At 39.0% G+C, this 17,647-nt stretch overlaps 1 protein-coding gene across 1 annotated transcript in view; it reads left to right on the forward strand.

The window, feature by feature from the left end:
• The window catches only part of TAB3 (TGF-beta activated kinase 1 (MAP3K7) binding protein 3), a 44,104-nt gene that overhangs the window by 16,412 nt on the left and 10,045 nt on the right, over positions 1–17,647 (forward strand). The window contains exons 2-4 of the mRNA XM_036406991.2: positions 9,277–9,465; positions 12,443–13,892; positions 16,940–17,100. Of these exons, the coding sequence (XP_036262884.1) occupies positions 9,364–9,465; positions 12,443–13,892; positions 16,940–17,100 (1,713 nt within the window). The 5' untranslated portion in view covers positions 9,277–9,363. The remainder of the gene's footprint in view (positions 1–9,276; positions 9,466–12,442; positions 13,893–16,939; positions 17,101–17,647) is intronic.

Below are 17,647 nucleotides of genomic sequence, written 5' to 3' on the forward strand. Positions count from 1 at the left end.
CAAGAAAAAAAAACTGGTTAAAAATTCAAATAGTTTAGCCCAGAATGTGTGAAGTGCATTGGTGTGCCTTTTATAGAAGTATCTGCAGGCTTAGACAATCAGTGTGTTGCTTTTACTCTGCAAATGAAGCCTCTTTCAGATTTATTGATAACAATTGGTTTGTTTAGAGCAGTTATTTTTAATAGGGAGAAGCCCAAGTCAAAGTGAAAAAGTAAAGAAAAGTAAGGGGCGCATTTAGGCTGACTTTGTGACTAGCCATTGAAACGTGTAACAGCTGATTTATGTGTGTAGGTAACACCAAAATTTTACAAGCTCAGTGTGAGTAATCCAGATTTGGTGGGTTTGTTGTTTGGGTTTTCTTAAAATGATTTCTCTCTTGAGACTTTTTGCAGCTTCTGGCTTTAGTGAATTCTTACTGATCTGAAGTCCTGCAAAAGTACTCACAGTGATTAATTTTGTAGAAGTGTCTTGTGGAGAGACTTGTGTTTTGACTTGGAAATATACCTTAGGAACAAAGCCTGTTCTGAATGTTTTACAGGTGAATTCAGTACTTAGCAATGAATTTGTCATGTAGGAGTAGGAGTTAATGCTGAGAATCACCTTGTGTAGGAGCTAGTAAGCATCTCAGCCTGGAACAATATTGAATTCCTGTTGTGCTTGTCAAGATTCAGACTGGTGCTCTGCAGATAACTCAGTGTCCATAACAATATTTGGAGACATTTGCTTCTTTGAGAAGTGTTAATCTCAAACTTCTGAGAAGGAGGCTCACTTTCTCAAACAGATTGTGTATGAAACGATATTCCAGTACTTTTGCACTTTGTTAGCTCAGTTCTCTCCTGTATAAACCTCAGCTTCTAGTAGTTGCTAAACTTGGAAATATGAATAGCAGACTGTACTTAAAAATGAAGAAAAGGCTGAAGTTTGTGATCCATGGATTTACAGTAGATTTTCTCTAATGCTTTATAGTATGCAGTTTCACATTTTCTTGTATCCTTTCTGGCTCGTTTTGATTCCCAGAACAGGATATCACTACCAAAAACTTTTTGCATCATCATAAAACTGCTTTTATCAGGGCCAACACAGAAGTTGATGAATTAGGAAATCTGACAGTGTACTCTTCCCTGCAGGACTTTTCCCTGCCACAGCCTCATTTCACAGGTGTTCAGTCAGAAATCATAGGGCATAGGTCCTTGTAAGGAAGGCAGTTCATTGTTCTCACAGCTTTGGGTACTAAGTTGTGATACTTGTGCTACTTCAGGATTATCTCTGAGCTGTACAGACTCACTTGCATTTGCAACTTGTAGTTGTACCTCATGTTCTGCAGAGCCCTTCTGGAAGCTGGTGTTTGTGGCATGGGAGCATCATTCCTGAGCTGTCCCCCTGCCTTGGAAACTTTCTCTTCTGTAACTTTGCTCTGTAGTGAGAGCTGCTTCTACTTGCTCACTGGAGTGAGAGAACCATCAGTTCCTTCAAAGTATTTTCTACTGTGATGCAGCTTCTCAGTGTATGAGAGGCTTAGAGGAAAGATTAGGGGAGACTTTTTGCCAAGGTCTGTCATGACAGGATGAGGGGCAATGGTTTTAAATGGGAATACAGTAGGTTGAGATTGGACATAAGGAAGACATTTCTGATGAGGGTGACGAGACCCTGGAACAGTCTGCCCAAGCAGGTGATGCTCTGTTAGCAGTGTTCTGGGTCATGCTGGACAGGGGTTTGAGCAGCCTCATCTAGTGCCCCCTCAGCAGGGCTTTGGAACTGGGGTGACCTTTCAGGGTCTCATCACAACCAGACTGTGCTGTGACTTACTTAGCAGAGGAATTACTGGCCAAGAACCTCTTAGCTACTTGCCAAAAGGAGTATCATTGTTCCAGTTAAGTAGTCTTCTCGTTATAATTCAGTTTTTACTATTTCCCAGTGTAGTGTAGTTATTAAAAGTAAATTCTACTTTGTGGAGGTTTGACTTGTATATGGGATTGGGATGAGTTTCACCCCTTTTGCTTCCAATGCAATTAAATAAATTATGTCTCTATATAAATGTTTAGTTGGAAAATTCAAGTTTTGGATCCCTCATCGCAAGGACTTTGAGGTGCTGGAGCATGTCCAGAGAAGGGCAATGGAGATGATGAAGGGTCTGGAACACAGTTCTCCTCAGTAGCAGCTGTGGGAGCCAGGTTTAGCCTGGCTAAAGAGAGATGGAGGCCTCAGGGGTGACCTTACTGCTTTTTCACCTGCCTGTAAGGAGGTTGTAATCAGGTGGGGGTCTGTCTCTTCTCCCAGATAAGTAGAGGTAGAACAAAGGAAACTGGCCTCAAGTTGTGCCAGGGGAGGTTCAGGTTGGATATCAAGAAAAGTTTCTTCTCTTTAGGTTAAGCATGGGAACAGGCTGCCCAGGGAAGGGTGGAGTCACCATCCCTGGAAGTGTTCAGAAAATGGGTAGACATGGCATTCACTGATATGGTTTAGTGGGCATGGTGGTATTCAGTCAGAGGTTACACTTGGTGATCTTGAAAGTCTTTTCCAACCTTAATGACTCTGTGATGTAGATGGAAGAGGGAAAACAGTAATTGTTTTCTGTTTCCACCCCCTACATCTCTGCTGATGCACTGGTTAAATGTTTCCAAAGGCCAGGATACTGCCCATATACTAAACACTAGTTCATTTCAATGTTGATGGCCCATAAGGATGGCAGAGTGTAATTAAAGGGGGGAAAGCAAAGCAAATGCCAAGGCACACAAAAGAACACAAAGCACATGCTTAAGAGGGAGCAGTGATTGATAATGATTTTTTGAATATTTGTGTCAACCTGTGTAATTAACATGCTTGTGCACAGGTTACAGATTAAACCTTTTTATGCTTCAGTCATGTTTCTAGGCAGTGTCACTGTTCATCCAGAAATGGGTTTCTTCTGTCCGGGTTTCTGTTACCTCAGAGTTATAGATTGTTTTTGTGTGATACAGACACACAACAGTGTATCATAATATTACTCATTTATAGAGTCTGTGGAAAGAGTTTCAAACATGGATAAAACTGAACACTGCTTAAGTTTAAACTACTGAGAAAAAAAAAACTCCTAACAAGTGAAGGAATGATTTTGTTGCTCTACACTCCTTTTTTGTCTGAGATGATAATATTCTAATCATGCTGACTTTAATGATTAACGTTCCATTTCAGTACTCAGCTGTCTAGGCCATCACATGACACATCTGGGTAACTGTTGTATGGATAAATGGGCAGGGATATGGAATTGTCAGGAGAGCTTGTATAACTTTACCAAAAGAGATCAATTGGTCAACAGTGATAGCTTGTCAGCTTTATTTTTAGTTTCATTCTGCTGTATACCTCTTTTTTGTGCTTCACATTGCCTTCCTACCATCCAGGGGTTTTATGGTCTTTTCCACAAGTGAATGACTGTTCATCAGAAGACAGCTTGCCAAACCATGAAGCTGTGGTTTTACTGACACAGCCAGTCATTCAGAACAGTGTCAGCAGCATGCTGAGCTCAGCTTTAAACATTGACTGCTTGTATTTTGCTTTGTTGAACTTTATAAGTCTGTGAACTGACAAAATGTCTTTAAGTTCTGTTGTGTCCTTCCTACTGTGTGAAGCAATACAGTCCCAAAGATGTGGGATGTATAACCTTGTAAGTAAAGAAAACTTCTCTTAACAAATAGGCATTCTAATTTCTGAGGTGGAAAAGTTGTGCCTAGCTATATATAATCCTAAAAATTATTTTAGCTGGACAGTTGCAGGGAAAAATAATCTTTAGGGTTTCTCTTATATCATGTTTATACAGTGAGTGTGTGAATGAAGATGGTTGTGAGGAAAAATTGCTCTTGGGACTGTTAAAACACTTTAGTTTCTTGTATTTCTGGGATTTTAGGGTCTTCTAGCTAGCAAGTTTTTGTGAAGGTGTCACATTACCATAAAGTCATTTGCCTGCCTTTGCTGCGAGAGCAATCCAGCGTTTTAGCTGGATTGATGTAAGTGTTGTGATATTTGTGGGATGAGTTAATTGTTTTTGCTTATTTGAATGGTTAAATAAATGCAAACTTAGTGTACAAATCTGTTGTCTTATTTTTCAGTATTGGAATTAATAGGTTGTGATGATTTTTAACAATTGCAGCTAATGTAATTTTCTACTGCAGGCAGGCACCTTTGAATTTAAGGTAACAATGGTTCTAGAGGCTGCTCAGGGATTAGAGGTGGGATTACATGATTGCATCCGCAGCCAGGTCAGATGCTGGGCATGTTTACAAGGCTATAATTGATGCCTATTAAATAATAGGTATGTGTGGGATGGGATGTTAAAAACCACGTTTTTACATAGTTAATCCTTTGTGTGAAGCAACTCAGTTTGAATTTTTAACTTTAACCTTAAGTGACATGGTTCTATAGAAGCTAATTTACAAAAATGTTGCTCTTTAACAGCTTTTCTGCTTGCAGTCACTGTAGGAAGCACCACAATAATTATACACCTTAACATCTACTTGAGTACAGAAATACAGAAGTGGAATTGGAATGTGATGATGCAGTAATGGCTGAAATCATACTTATTTGTTAAAACAACAGTAGTAGCTAAAGCCCCAGAGATACTAATACTCAGTCTAATAAAGTGCTTTCTAAATATGTTGTCTGAGCTAATTAGTCTCGTCTTCTCATGTGTTACTGTTGGCAAGCAGTGCATGGACAGTATCCTGGCCTTTGGAAACATTTAACCAGTGTGTCAGCAGAGATGTAGGGGCTGGAATCATATCACTAGTGATAAAGAGCTGCTGCCTGTAATCAGTTGGTCTGACACAGTGCTCACAAAGAGTTTTTGTAGAGCATAGTGTTAGTATTACTTGGATGGTGAGCAAGTGATGGGGAGTTTGAAGTGTGGTTTCAGTTCTGACCTGGTATCTGGTGGTAGCACTGGGGCTCAGCTGACAGAGAGCTTTCTTGCAGTGCCACAGCATGGTCTGTGCTAACTCCAGTATTGACAGCACTTGGTAAAATCCACATTCTGATTTACTGCTGTTTATACAAGAACAGCTTTTGCTTTTGTTACAAATCTGCTTCAGGTGAAGGTGTCCTCTTGTCACGGCTTCAACAGATCAGATGGGTGACATGTGCTGAAAGGAGGGAGGTGGTGTGGTGTTCTTGGTCCTGTGTCCTTTTCCCCTTTTTACCTTTTCATTTTCCTTTACACAGTGGTGTGGTGTTCAGTGGCTATGCATTGTGCAGAGAAAGCTTGTTAAACTAGTAAAAAGTATTTGGTTTGGTTTTTAAACCGCTTTAACAGGTCAGATTAGTACAGTTGAGTTGACTGAGGGTGAGAAGAAAGGTGGAGAAAGCTGTTCAGTTTTATGTGGGTTGTAACAATCAGGGAGGCTGTGAGGGTGGTGAAGGAAGGGTCTGGAGGAGCAGCTGAGGGCTCTGGGCTTGCTTAGCCTGGAGGAGACTGAGGGGAGACCTCGCTGCAGTCACAGCTTCCTCCTGAGGGGAAGAGGAGGGGCAGGCACTGATCTCTGCTCTGTGTGACAGGGACAGGACCCGAGGGAATGGCCTGAAGCTGAGTCAGGGAGGTTTAGGTTGGGTATCAGGAAAAGGTTCTTCACCCAGAGCGTGGCTGGGCACTGGAACAGGGAAGTGGTCACAGCACCAAGCCTGGCAGAGTTCAAGAAGTGTCTCGACAGGGCTCTCAGGCACAGTATGATTCTTGGGGCTGTCCTGTGCAGGGCAAGGAGCTGGACTTTGATATTCTTTGTGGGTAGCTTCTGACCCCAGTATATTTATGATTCTGTAAGCTGATTTTTTTATTTTTGTGTTCTGCCTCTTGATTTTTTTTCTTCTTACATTTCAATGCCCAACTATTGTTATAAAACACTTAACAATTAAAAGTAAATTATTAAGGCCTAAGAAACTGTCTTCCAGGTAGCCTGTTTTCTGGAAGTTCACTCAGGAATTAATTGTTCCATACATAGTAATTGTATAAGTGCACATCAGTATGTAAGTTATACATTTTCAGATAGTATTGATTGACATAATTAGTATTTATTGACATAATTTAGTTTCAATTGGATCTCATTCCTGGTGATTTAGGTGTCTTTATTTTAATTGATTTAGTGCTTCAGAAATGACAGTAGCAGAATAGATTTCCTTCTCTACATATTTGAACAGATCTTGGGGAGGATCAAGACTATAGTAGTTCTGCTTTTTTATTTTTTCTTTCAGAAAAGAGGCATCAGTTGACTGATGGAACTGTTGGTTGTTTTCTTAACTCATCATATACACAAATGGCTTAAGGAAAAGTTTAAATGTATATATCATATGGGCATGTAAAAGGTGTGAAAAGGCAAATTATTCTATTTCTTTAGGACTTGAGTCATGGTTTGCTTAATCCCTGAGATTCATTCAGTGGCTCCTGAGGTCAGCTCTGCTTGTTAACACAGCAGGACCAATTCTTTGACAAGATGCTGTGGTTTTGCCATTAGAACTGCCATGTATTTAGCACTGTTAATTTATTCCATCTTCATGAGATACTTTCCATCTAGAGTTTGCGTACTCTCACCTCTTTCCTGAAAGCTACAGATGAAACATCTTGTTTTCATTTTGACTTTGTTAGTTTTTGATGCATTGAACTTTCAGTAATTACAAGGCTGGTCATGTAAGGCACCTCAGTGCGTCCCTTAGCCTGTGAATGCTGTGGAAGAAAGTCTTTGAAGGATTGCTTTCCTAGCGTGTTGTGGCTCAGCAGGAGTTCTTGTCTAAGCATCTCAGCTGTGTAGCCTTTGCTGTAAGCCCTTGGCTCTCTGAATAACTTGGTTCTCTGCCTGCCGTGTGCTGTGGAGCAACATGGGAAGTGGGTATTGTATTCCAGCCAGTTCGTGCCTGCTTAGAGTGGAAAATGTGCGGCCTGTTGTAGTCAGGTCAAGTAGAATAAGCTGAACAAAATGCTGGACAATAAGTAGGACAAAAGGCTGGGTTTATACATAATGACAATTGTAAATTTTGTGGTATTGGCTAGGGAAAAGAAAAACCAACAAGTCTTCACAGTAGTTTAACAATGTAATCCAAGGACTTCAGAATTACTGTGTGTTTGTTCGTGCTCCCCAATAGTTATTTTGAGTCTCTTGTAGGCTTTTTAAGGCTATCTAAGTGTAAAGGCTGGAAGCTTCAACTCCTCAAAATAAAATTGGAACTTTGTTACCCATTGTGTTTAGAAGTTTGATAAAATTCGTAGCTGGCCAGTAACTGCCAGTTACTTTGTGTTATACCTCTACTCACCACACATATTTGGGAAATGTTAGAAAACAAAAAGTTAACTTCTGTTATTTTAAAACTGTAGTAGAAAAACATTGAATTTGTTGATGGTGGGTCTTCAGTTCACGTTACATTTACAGTCACCCATGTTACGTTTAAACTTTTATTTTAAGAGAGAAATTATGCAAAGGCTCTTGCCCATGCAAATGAAATTTTTATAATTATTAACTTCTGTTTCAGATGCCATCATTTATTATTCCACAGAGGTTTTAACTGCAATTTATTCTGTTAGGGTACTCCTTCATTACTGCATTTCAGCTTTTGCCTCCTGGGATAAGGAGAGTTGTCTAGAAACACATAGAGCTTGATTGCTGTCAAGTTTTCTTTGAGTATTCTTGTGATGTTCTGCCTTTTAGAGTATAATGTTTGTTCGCCATTTACAAAAAAAATTAGGCTTATAAAATATCCCCTATTGTGAGTGTAGATAGGAATTTTCTGCTGGAAACTGCATTTCCTTTTAAAAAAGGCATTCCTGCAGTGAACAGAAATGAGTTGTGATGTACATGTAAGTTTATTGGGATATTTTCCTAAGTCACTGGAAGATAATTCACATATCTCACTGTTCTTTAGACTTGTCTCATTTATCTTGAAAAAGCGTGTGACATGGCAGATGTGCTAGTGGGTGCTGGAATAATGAGATGGGACAGAGAGGGACCCTTTCTGTGAGCACAGGTGGTGTTCAGTGAATGCTGATGGCAGCTGAGAGCTGTTCACATGCAGAGCCACACATCATGGACTGGACTTGACTCCTGCTTTTTTTACCCCTAAAACTTTAACCAAAGATGTTTTTTACCCTAAACCTGACACTACTTTTCTTAGAAGATACATACTCTGTTTTCTTGCCTATGAAAATAAAGAAACTTTCTGAGGAAACTGTTGGAATTTTAATGCATAGAGGTGTGTGTGCATTTGCTGGTCTGTTATGCTGCTGGAGGCTGCTGGAAGTTGAAATAACAAATGAAAAGCTGACTGAGTACCTGTGCCATGTGCCACCCCCAGCTGCACTGAGGTCAAGATAAGCATGATTTAAACTTGGGACTTTGGGTAGATAAGGTATTATTAAACACCAGCTCTGCTAATATCTGATTTTCATTTTCTTTTTGAACACAGCAGTGCATTCTCTACAGTTAGGAATTCCACTGAGCAGTAGTGTTGGAAAGGTTTTTGAAGCTTAGCAGTGATAGATGTGTAACAGGGGCTGTGTCAAGCAGCACCTCATGCAAAGTTTTTGTGAATCTTTCCTTAGACATCATCTGCCTTTTGGTTACTGCTGTGATCATGAGTCACAAGCGCAAAAAGCATTTGTTGACTCGGACTGTGTTTGCCTTCCAGTAGTCCTTGGGTATTGAAGTTCAGGTAGAATATTTTGTTGTTGAATACAAGAATTTTGGTTAGTATGAATGTAACAGGTACTTCACAAAAATCTTATGTAGATGCTTCTCTAACCCTGCAAAGGGCTCTTTAAATTCTGTGTAATTCTTGTTCAGTTTCCCAAAAATTGCTTCCAACTTCTTGGATTTGTAGTGGTGTAAAGACAAAAGAGTTTGAGCCCTGTTAATAGAGTAGCTACTTCGTTTTATTTCTATATTGTAAATAAAATATCTGTAATTGGTAATAACTTCATTCTTTTTTGCAGACTGTTCAGAATTTCATTGGGAGTAAATATATAACAGTTCTATTTTATGCAGGTCACAGTAATTAAAGTCACACATGGTGCTACAGTGGGACTGAGTAAAGACCTGAACTAGCACATTCCAGTGCAATACCATATAGACATACCTGTGGTATGTTAAGTGTTTTACTATTACTGTATGAGATTATTCATTTATTATTTATGATTATTCCCACCCCCTTGTGTTTAAGCTGTTATCTCTCTTGGTAGTTAAAAAGCATTACTGTAGTTTTTCTACACAAGCAGTTTGGGAAGGACAAAGAGTTGTGATGGCTTAAAAGATGGTGTTTTCTTTCTTACAGAAAATGCCAGAAGCCTCAGAAGACCACAATCACTGGAAGGCCTGTTGACTTCCGTTCTCTGGTGATCTGGAACATCATCCATCTGGCATGGCGCAGGGCAGCCAGCAGCTCGACGTGCAGGTACTCCACGACCTCCGGCAGCGCTTCCCTGAGATACCTGAGGGGGTGGTGTCTCAGTGCATGCTCCAGGTATGGTGAACACTCTGTGTGGTTTATTTGGGCACAAACTATGAGTTCAGTATGAAAACCCTTTTTAGTAGTACATGTGGAGCATAGATTTTCATTCTCCTGGTTTTATTTTAAAAGGTTGGAAGACTCCACTACTTGCATTTCTGTCTTGTCTTTTAGGTACAAAAATTCTGTCATTCTTCACTTAGGTTTATAGAGGTTATTTTGCACTGATGTTTTTTTCCTTGTCTATGTGACCTGTGACTGTATGCATATGGATAATAAAGAAAGAGGCTAATAGGATGTTAATTGATGATGGCTACATAAATAATACATATACTGGAGTAGGTTTTAGTAAACACTCATCCTTCCAAGATAAGGATCTGGACTTAGCAATCTGACTGTTTTCCCCCTTCATGGTATCTTTTTCTCATGGCTCTCCAGAGGTTTAGTTGTACTTCTATCTTTCTAGGTCAGGTGGTGGTTCTCCTCTCTGCACTCCTTTTCCTTTCCATTTCATCCTTCCACTCTCATCTCAAATCAGAAATTGGAAGTGATAATAAGTCACCACATGTAATAAGTAGTGGTCATCTGGGAATACCTTCAGTTAATGGGAGGAATCAGGAATGGAATAGAAACATGCAAGATCTGGTTTGGCCTTGTGTGGCCGTGGCTGAGGTTGGAAGGCTGTACTTGCATCCTGCCTGTCCCTGGCAGGTGAATAGGTTTACTTAGAATAGGGATTGTATTTTTTGCATTTTGTCTTCTAAACCATACAAATAAAAATTAATTGCTTTCAGACAAATGTAAAGAAGGGGAAGTCCTTCAGTTTAAAGCTTTACTTATTTTGGCAGTCATATCTTCTGTACTGTTAAGTACACAAGCCTTTTGATAAACTGTGTTTGTCATAGACATTTTTAAACTGATCAAATTAAAGAATCCATAACACTGCAGAAGCATATGGTGTTCTGTCTATTATATGGCATTCTGGATAGCTAGTTAACTTTGCACAGCAAATACTTGTTATGTTTTAAAGTATAGATTTTGCTTTCAAACCCACTTTCTATTTTAAAGATGTGTAGCTGATTTCTAATAGCCATTTGCAATAAATGCTCTAGATTTAAATCAGTTTGGAATTTTAGACCTGTCAAAAATTGAGGGTCCTTTGAAATGAGAAATACATTCCTTACCCTGATAAAATCAAATCAGAGCCTGTCCTGTGTGTGTTCTCTTACCTGCACCCTGACCAAGTGACCTACGGAAACTGAAAGCTCTGTTCATGAAGTTCTGTTTAGATGGCAGGTGGCAGATGGTAGTGGTTCACTTTTTTGAGACTGCTGCCTTGGCATTGTGGTGCTGATTGTTACTACAAGGTCTTGTTTCCTCATATTCTGGTCATAAATTTTTAGTGCTATGTCTGGACATTTCCAGTGATCAATGATGTCCAGAAGAAGAGCTCAGCGTGAAGGGAGGTTGTCAGAGAGAAGTGTCTGTAGAGTGAGAGCTGTTCCTATTTAAGTGCTGCACTCTTCTGTCATGTTTAGTAGTAACTCTTCATATGAGAAGATACAGAATATGCAAGCTCATCTGATAGTGAAATCATATAAAATTTTGGGAAAATCATCTTCACTCTGACTGACTAGGTACAGTCCATGAGAAAAGAAATGTAATACGACTTCTCAGCCAGTGGCTATTGAAAATTATATTGCAAGGCAATATGTGTATATATGTAATATATGCATACAAATTTATATAGTGATAGTGATTAAAATAGAAGTGCAGTCATTATTAATGTCCATTCCTTAGAATGGTAATTTTAGCCCACTGAGGAAGGCAGGGGTGTATGTGCATGTATAAATATGTACACACTTGCTGTGGAAGGAGGTGCTCTCTGTCACAAAAGGTACCAGTCTTGGGTCATGTTTACAAAGTTAGGGTGCTAAGGGACAAATTTATTTGAACTTATTTGAATTTATTTGAACTTAAAGTGAAATTTCTTTTCTTTAGTTACTATTGAAATTAAAATCTGAACTACAGCTGATGGAGGCTGTTACATGATAAAGTGGGGAGAAAAATAAATCCACCATCTGGAACACTTTCTAGTGATTTTACTCATTTGGAAAAGCTATCATTTATGTTTTTCTTTTTACAGACTATATTAAGCTAAAATTAGTGGAGAGGGCAAGACGGGAAACGGAATTCCCCATTATATTTCTCATTTGATTCATAATTTATTGTCTGTATAGTTTCAACTGCCAGCACCACAGAACAAATCAAACATTTTAAAGGGTTATTTGGTTTCTCACTGATGTATGAATAAACCTTTTTTAGCGTTAAGCTTGAAGTTCTTAAAGGCAGTTTAAATTTGGTTGGAATTGTAATGTTCTTTATGGTATCCCCAAGACTTCTTCAAGCAATACTTTGACTTCATTGTTAAGGTATTAAATACTGTTCTACCAATAAAAGCAGGTTTAAAATGTTGGGGTTTTAAGCTTCTGGGTGAAGAGAAATAGTCAGGTAAACAGTAAACTGAAAGTGAAAGCAGTAAACACTCAGATAAACATTGAAATGTTATCTGCAATTTTGTTTTGTATTTTCTGAGTTTGAAATTTTGATCTAGTTTATTTTGATTTGTGTTGTTACTTGTAGTTAACAAGTAGTTAATTGTACGGACTTGTTCCTTGAAGAACATGCAGAGAGTTGTAACCACTGTTTTCCTAAAACTGGACTTGTGGTTTTTTTGATATGTCATAGTGTAACTAGTGTTACCAGAGCATTTTGCCAGATGCAATGTGAGCTATGTTTTACTCTCATACCATGTAGCAAGTATCATCTTTATTTCTCAATACCTGTGTATGAGACGTTACCCCTAGCCGTGTCCAGGCTGGGCCTGGTTGTGGCCTCAGCTGAATGTTGAACACGGAGTGCTGGCTCTTTCTGTGCTCTGTGACAGTAATAGGTGTCTGTGACAGTAATAGGTGTCTGTTCTTGCTCCTAGAACAACAATAACCTCGATGCCTGTTGTCGAGCCCTCGCACAGGAGAGCAGCAAGTATTTGTATATGGAGTACCACAGCCCTGATGACACCAGAATGAATAGAAATAGCCTTTTGCACATTAATCTGGGTATTCATCCTCATACCAGCTATCACGCGGGGGATGGAGCTCAACTTAATGGTGGTCGTACACTGGTACACAGCTCAAGCGATGGACACATTGACCCGCAGCGCACGGCAGGTAAACAGCTCATTTGCTTAGTCCAGGAACCACATTCTGCTCCCGCCGTTGTGGCAGCTTCTCCTAGTTACAATCCATTTTTCGTGAATGACCAGAATAGAAATGCAGCTACTCCTCCTCCACAGCCACCTCCACAGCCATCTTCCATACAACCAGGAATGAACACGTCTGCTATGCAAGGCCCTCCCACGTATATGCACATACCTCGGTACAGTACAAATCCCATTACTGTTACAGTATCACAAAACCTCCCCTCTGGACAGAGCGTACCCAGAGCTCTACAAATTCTTCCACAGATTCCAAGCAATCTTTATGGGACTCCTGGCTCTATTTATATTAGACAAACATCTCAAAGTTCTTCAGGACGACAGACTCCTCAGAATACACAGTGGCATTCATCGCCACAGGGCCCAGTTCCACATTATACTCCTCGTCCTCTACCTGTATATCCACATCAACAGAACTACCAACCTTCTCAGTATTCTCCAAAACAACCCCAGATCCCTCAGTCGGCTTTTCGATCTCCACCCGCGTCCCAGTGTCCCTCTCCCTTCGGCTCTCCTCAACACCAAGTTCAACCTCCTCAGTTGAGTCACCAGAGTTCACATGTTTTCATGCCTCCTAGTCCTTCCACTGTCCCACCCCATCCATATCAGCAAGCATCCCAGACTTTTCAAAAGCAAGGTGGTCACTCTGTATCGTACCTTCCTCCTTTTGCTGGACCTAGTTTATCCAAAGGTTCCATGAATAAAATAGAAATTACAGTTGAGCCACCGCAAAGACCCGGGACTGCAATGAACAGAAGCCCTTCACCTATAAGTAATCAACCATCTCAACGAAACCAGCACCCGCTGTATGCAGCCACTACTCCTCCTTCAAGCTCTCCATCCAGAGGTATGTCAGGACAACCCAAACCTCCATTTAGTGTTAATCCAGTATATATTACCTACACTCAACCAGCTGGACCTGCAGGTGCACCAACACAGTCTCCTCGGGTAATGGTATCTCAGCCAAACCCAACCATTTTTAAAATCACAGTAGGTCGAGCACCGACTGAGAATCTTTTAAATTTAGTGGACCAAGAAGAGCGTTCTGCAGCACCAGAACCTATTCAGCCTATTTCTGTAATCCCAGGATGTGGAGGAGAAAAAGGAAGCCATAAGTATCAGAGAAGTTCTAGTTCTGGATCAGACGACTATGCTTACACTCAAGGTAAATGTTTCACCCTGCAAATTGTGGTTGTTGTAAAATCCATTTTCAGTTTGTTTTTTCTGCTTAGTGAAAATTTTTGAACCTGTACAGAAAAAATAGAAACTGTGTCAAAAATCATACAGTTTTTTCTGATTTCTTTTTAAGTACTGCCAAATTTCACTCTAATACATAAACAATTTCTAAGGGTCCTAACGTTGCTGTTCTTCTCATGTTAGGCGACTTTCTTAAAACACTACAATTAACAATGATAAGTAGTTTGTTCATGTACTGTGTATCAGTTTTGTCAATTCTGCATTGAAGAACTGGGTCATAAATTTACATGTGGATTTTTATATTGTTTTGTATTTGTTCCACATTCAAGTATTTTAGAACACCTGACTTCTGCATTTAGTTTAGATTGAAGAATTTTAAGTTAAAGAGAAGAGAGAAGAGAGATAAGAATGCCGCTAAAAAACCTTTCTCAATACAAGTATTTTTTAAAGGTAATAAAATAATTATTTTGAAGAACTTAAATCAAAAGTTCACTTCTTCCACTTAGAGTTTTCAAAGAGGAAGAGGAGATTGGGAGACAAATTTTAGGATGTGTGTTCTGTTGCACAGGGATAAAACATAGTTTTAATATATAAATGAAGAATTTGGTAAGTCAGTAAAGAAAAAAAATGTAAAGTTAACCCTGAGCTGAAAACTACTTTTCTTGGAGTAATCTGCTGTGTAGATTTGAAACATTTAAAATTGAGCAAGTGAGTCAATCTGCAAGGATTCAAACCAGTGATTTGGATAATGATAGAATGATAACCTGCAACAGGTATTTTCTGGATTTGTGTTTGGAAAGAAGAGTCTATTCCTCTGTTGTTCCTTCTAGCCTTTGTTTTACTTCAGAGAGCTGAAGTGAGAGCTTATAGTGCTGCTCTGTAGTTCTTGATTTCTTATTTCACCTACTGCCTTTTGAGCTCTTCTAACTCATCAACAAAACTGTTTTGTACCTCGTAGACCCAATTAGAAATTCTGTAGACCCAATTCTTCAGTAAAAATGAATGTCAGTAGGTCTGTAACTGAGGCCTTGAGCTTTGTTTGGTAATGTTGCTATTACAGCTTCAGTAGAGGTTGTCATTTATGTGAGAAAAATGCAAGTAGCTTCATCTAGCTGTGAAAAAGATGTTCTGAAATGTAAGACCTGGTTTTGCCTTTGTGCCTTCCACTAGATTTGTGTCTCTGAAAAGCAAACCAAATAAAACTAATTAGCATATGCTTTTTGGGGTGTTTGCATTTGTGGCAATACCTACCAGAGGTTTTTTTAATTGCTGCACTCTGAAGACTTGATAGAAATAAATTGTAGAAGAATAAACATTTTATTTTTTACTACCACAAAGGAGTCCTAGAAAAGAGTATATTTAACAGCTTAATTTAGGGAACAATTTTCTTTAATTTTTGCTGGAATGTGAGCCATTGTAAAAAGTGTAACCAGAAATTCATTCTACTTTCTGTACTTTGCTTCTTTGTAATATGAGTCATATTTGATGAGTTGTACTAGTGTACAATGTGAAGCTCTGAAATGTAGTCACACCATCTTTAGTTGAAGGGATCACACAGAGACAGGGTATGGTAACAATAGTGGAAAATCATTCAGTCTGATATCTGTACTTTTTTTCTTAATTCTGCTTGCATGACTTATGCTACTTGAAAAAGTAGAGAACAGTTCTATTCAATAATTTTGGTGCCTGTAATGTAAAAACACCTGGTGTTATTCTTGGCTAGGCTCTTTGGTGTTTATTCATTGGCCATGAATTGGTGAATCCATACAAAATCCAAATTAGTGCTACATTTTTGTGTGGAATGCTGATACTTGCTTCTAACAGGTTGGGGTGTTCTTCTTTTGCAGTAAGTTGCCATGTTGTTACTTATTTTTCTAATTCTTTTTAGCTCATATGCTAATACTCTTGAATAGTATGTGCTTTTCCTTTGCCTTTGTTGGATGGGATGAAGAAAAGGGCAAGTTCTGGCTGTGACTTTTCATGAAGTATCATTTTGCAGGTTCTACAGCTTCCTTCCTTTGAGCATTGTTATATGAGCAACATGTTTGTCTGAATATACACATATCAAATGTCTTTTTTTCTCTGTCCTAGCAGACTTCAATCAGGTAAAACCAGCCTGATCAGAAAGGATTAAGCATCACACTGACTTGGCCAGCTTTGCACCATGATGAAATACTGAGAAATACTCTTCTTTATGAAGCTGAATATTATCTTCTAGCTAGTCAAAATTCTTTTCTTTGATTCTCTGGGAGCCCAACAGCATTTTGTGACTGAGAGTCATAAATTTCAGTACCATGATGAAAATGAGGGAGTGACTCAACAGCAGAGAGAGGTTGGAGATATCGATCTGTTATAAAATTAAGATCTGAAGCACCTGAGCTGACTCAACTATTTATTTTCTGGATTCTGTAGTTTATTTTGTTGAAGATCCATAGTTTTGCCTCTGAACCCTTAGGAACTTACAGTATTGAGGATTACAATATTTCCTGAAAAGCTAAAACGACTTAGAAGTTATACCACAGTTTATAATAGTAATGAAAAAAACAAATTTGGACTGACATTTGGCTAATGTCTCAGGGCTGGTGTGTCAGCTGCTGTTGAGCTGCAGGTATGAAGTGTGTGTTACCTCCTGATCTTACCTCTGGTATATATTTTTTTGTCAGTAGAGTATTAGTATAACTAGGTTGCTGTTTCATCCTGAGAAGCTGTCTCCTTGTACAGGTGCCTTTGTATTTTTGAGACAAGAAAGACCAAATGCAAAAAAAGAAGCTTTGACCAAAATGGTAATAACAACTTCAAGTTACTGTATAAAATGTGTTTTTATTCTGGAAGAACTTTGTTCTAAATTGTAGTTCATTTGGCATGAAAGCATCTTCACACTGATATTTGGCTGCATGTCTACAATCACCTTTTTTTTTTTCCAGAAGGGTCACTCATGAATCTTATGCATACGTTAAGAATTCAGTGTTCAGGTTTTTATGTGCTAGTAACTATTTCTTCTGTGTAAAACATTAGCCTTGCTGTTACATCAACGAGCAAGGATGGAGAGATTAGCAAAGGAGCTGAAGCTTGAGAAGGAAGAGCTTGAACGCCTGAAGACTGAAGTCAATGGCATGGAGCACGATCTGATGCAGAGGCGGCTTCGGAGAGTCAGCTGTACAACTGCAATTCCCACAGTAAGCAAGTTGTTAGTATTTTAATTCAACATACACATTTATTCTTTGTGTTTTGATTAAACTCAGGTACTGTTCAAAAATACTCTCTGAGTATAAAATCTTCAGTCTTTGGGGACACTTTAAGTACTTGACTTGTCATGAGCTAATTCTTGTAGTTGATGAAATGGATACGTGTGCAGTTTTCTTGGTGTTCCCAACAAAACTTCAGAAGGTTGTATGCATGCACTTCTGTGGACCACAGAACTGCATATACTTGGTTCCTTAACAACCAATAAAAGTATGTCCAAGTCTGTTCAATAAGCCTTGGCCATATAGAGCTTGGTGTTCATGCAGGAAGGTTTGCCTTTTGTTTTTAAAAAGCTATTTTATTGTTTGAGTAGTTGCTTCTTATAGACAGTATTTCTCTTCTGGTATGTGCAGGATGTGCCAAATAACTTTTCAGTGGCAGTGTTGCCTGAAATAGTTGAAACTCTCCTTTTTTCATTGTTGATTCTTCTTATCTCTGTGACTTCCACCTGCAAGTGACTCTAGCCCAAACATGTGTGTG

The sequence above is a fragment of the Molothrus ater genome, chromosome 2 (genome assembly GCF_012460135.2).
Source record: "Molothrus ater isolate BHLD 08-10-18 breed brown headed cowbird chromosome 2, BPBGC_Mater_1.1, whole genome shotgun sequence".
Taxonomy (NCBI): domain Eukaryota; kingdom Metazoa; phylum Chordata; class Aves; order Passeriformes; family Icteridae; genus Molothrus; species Molothrus ater.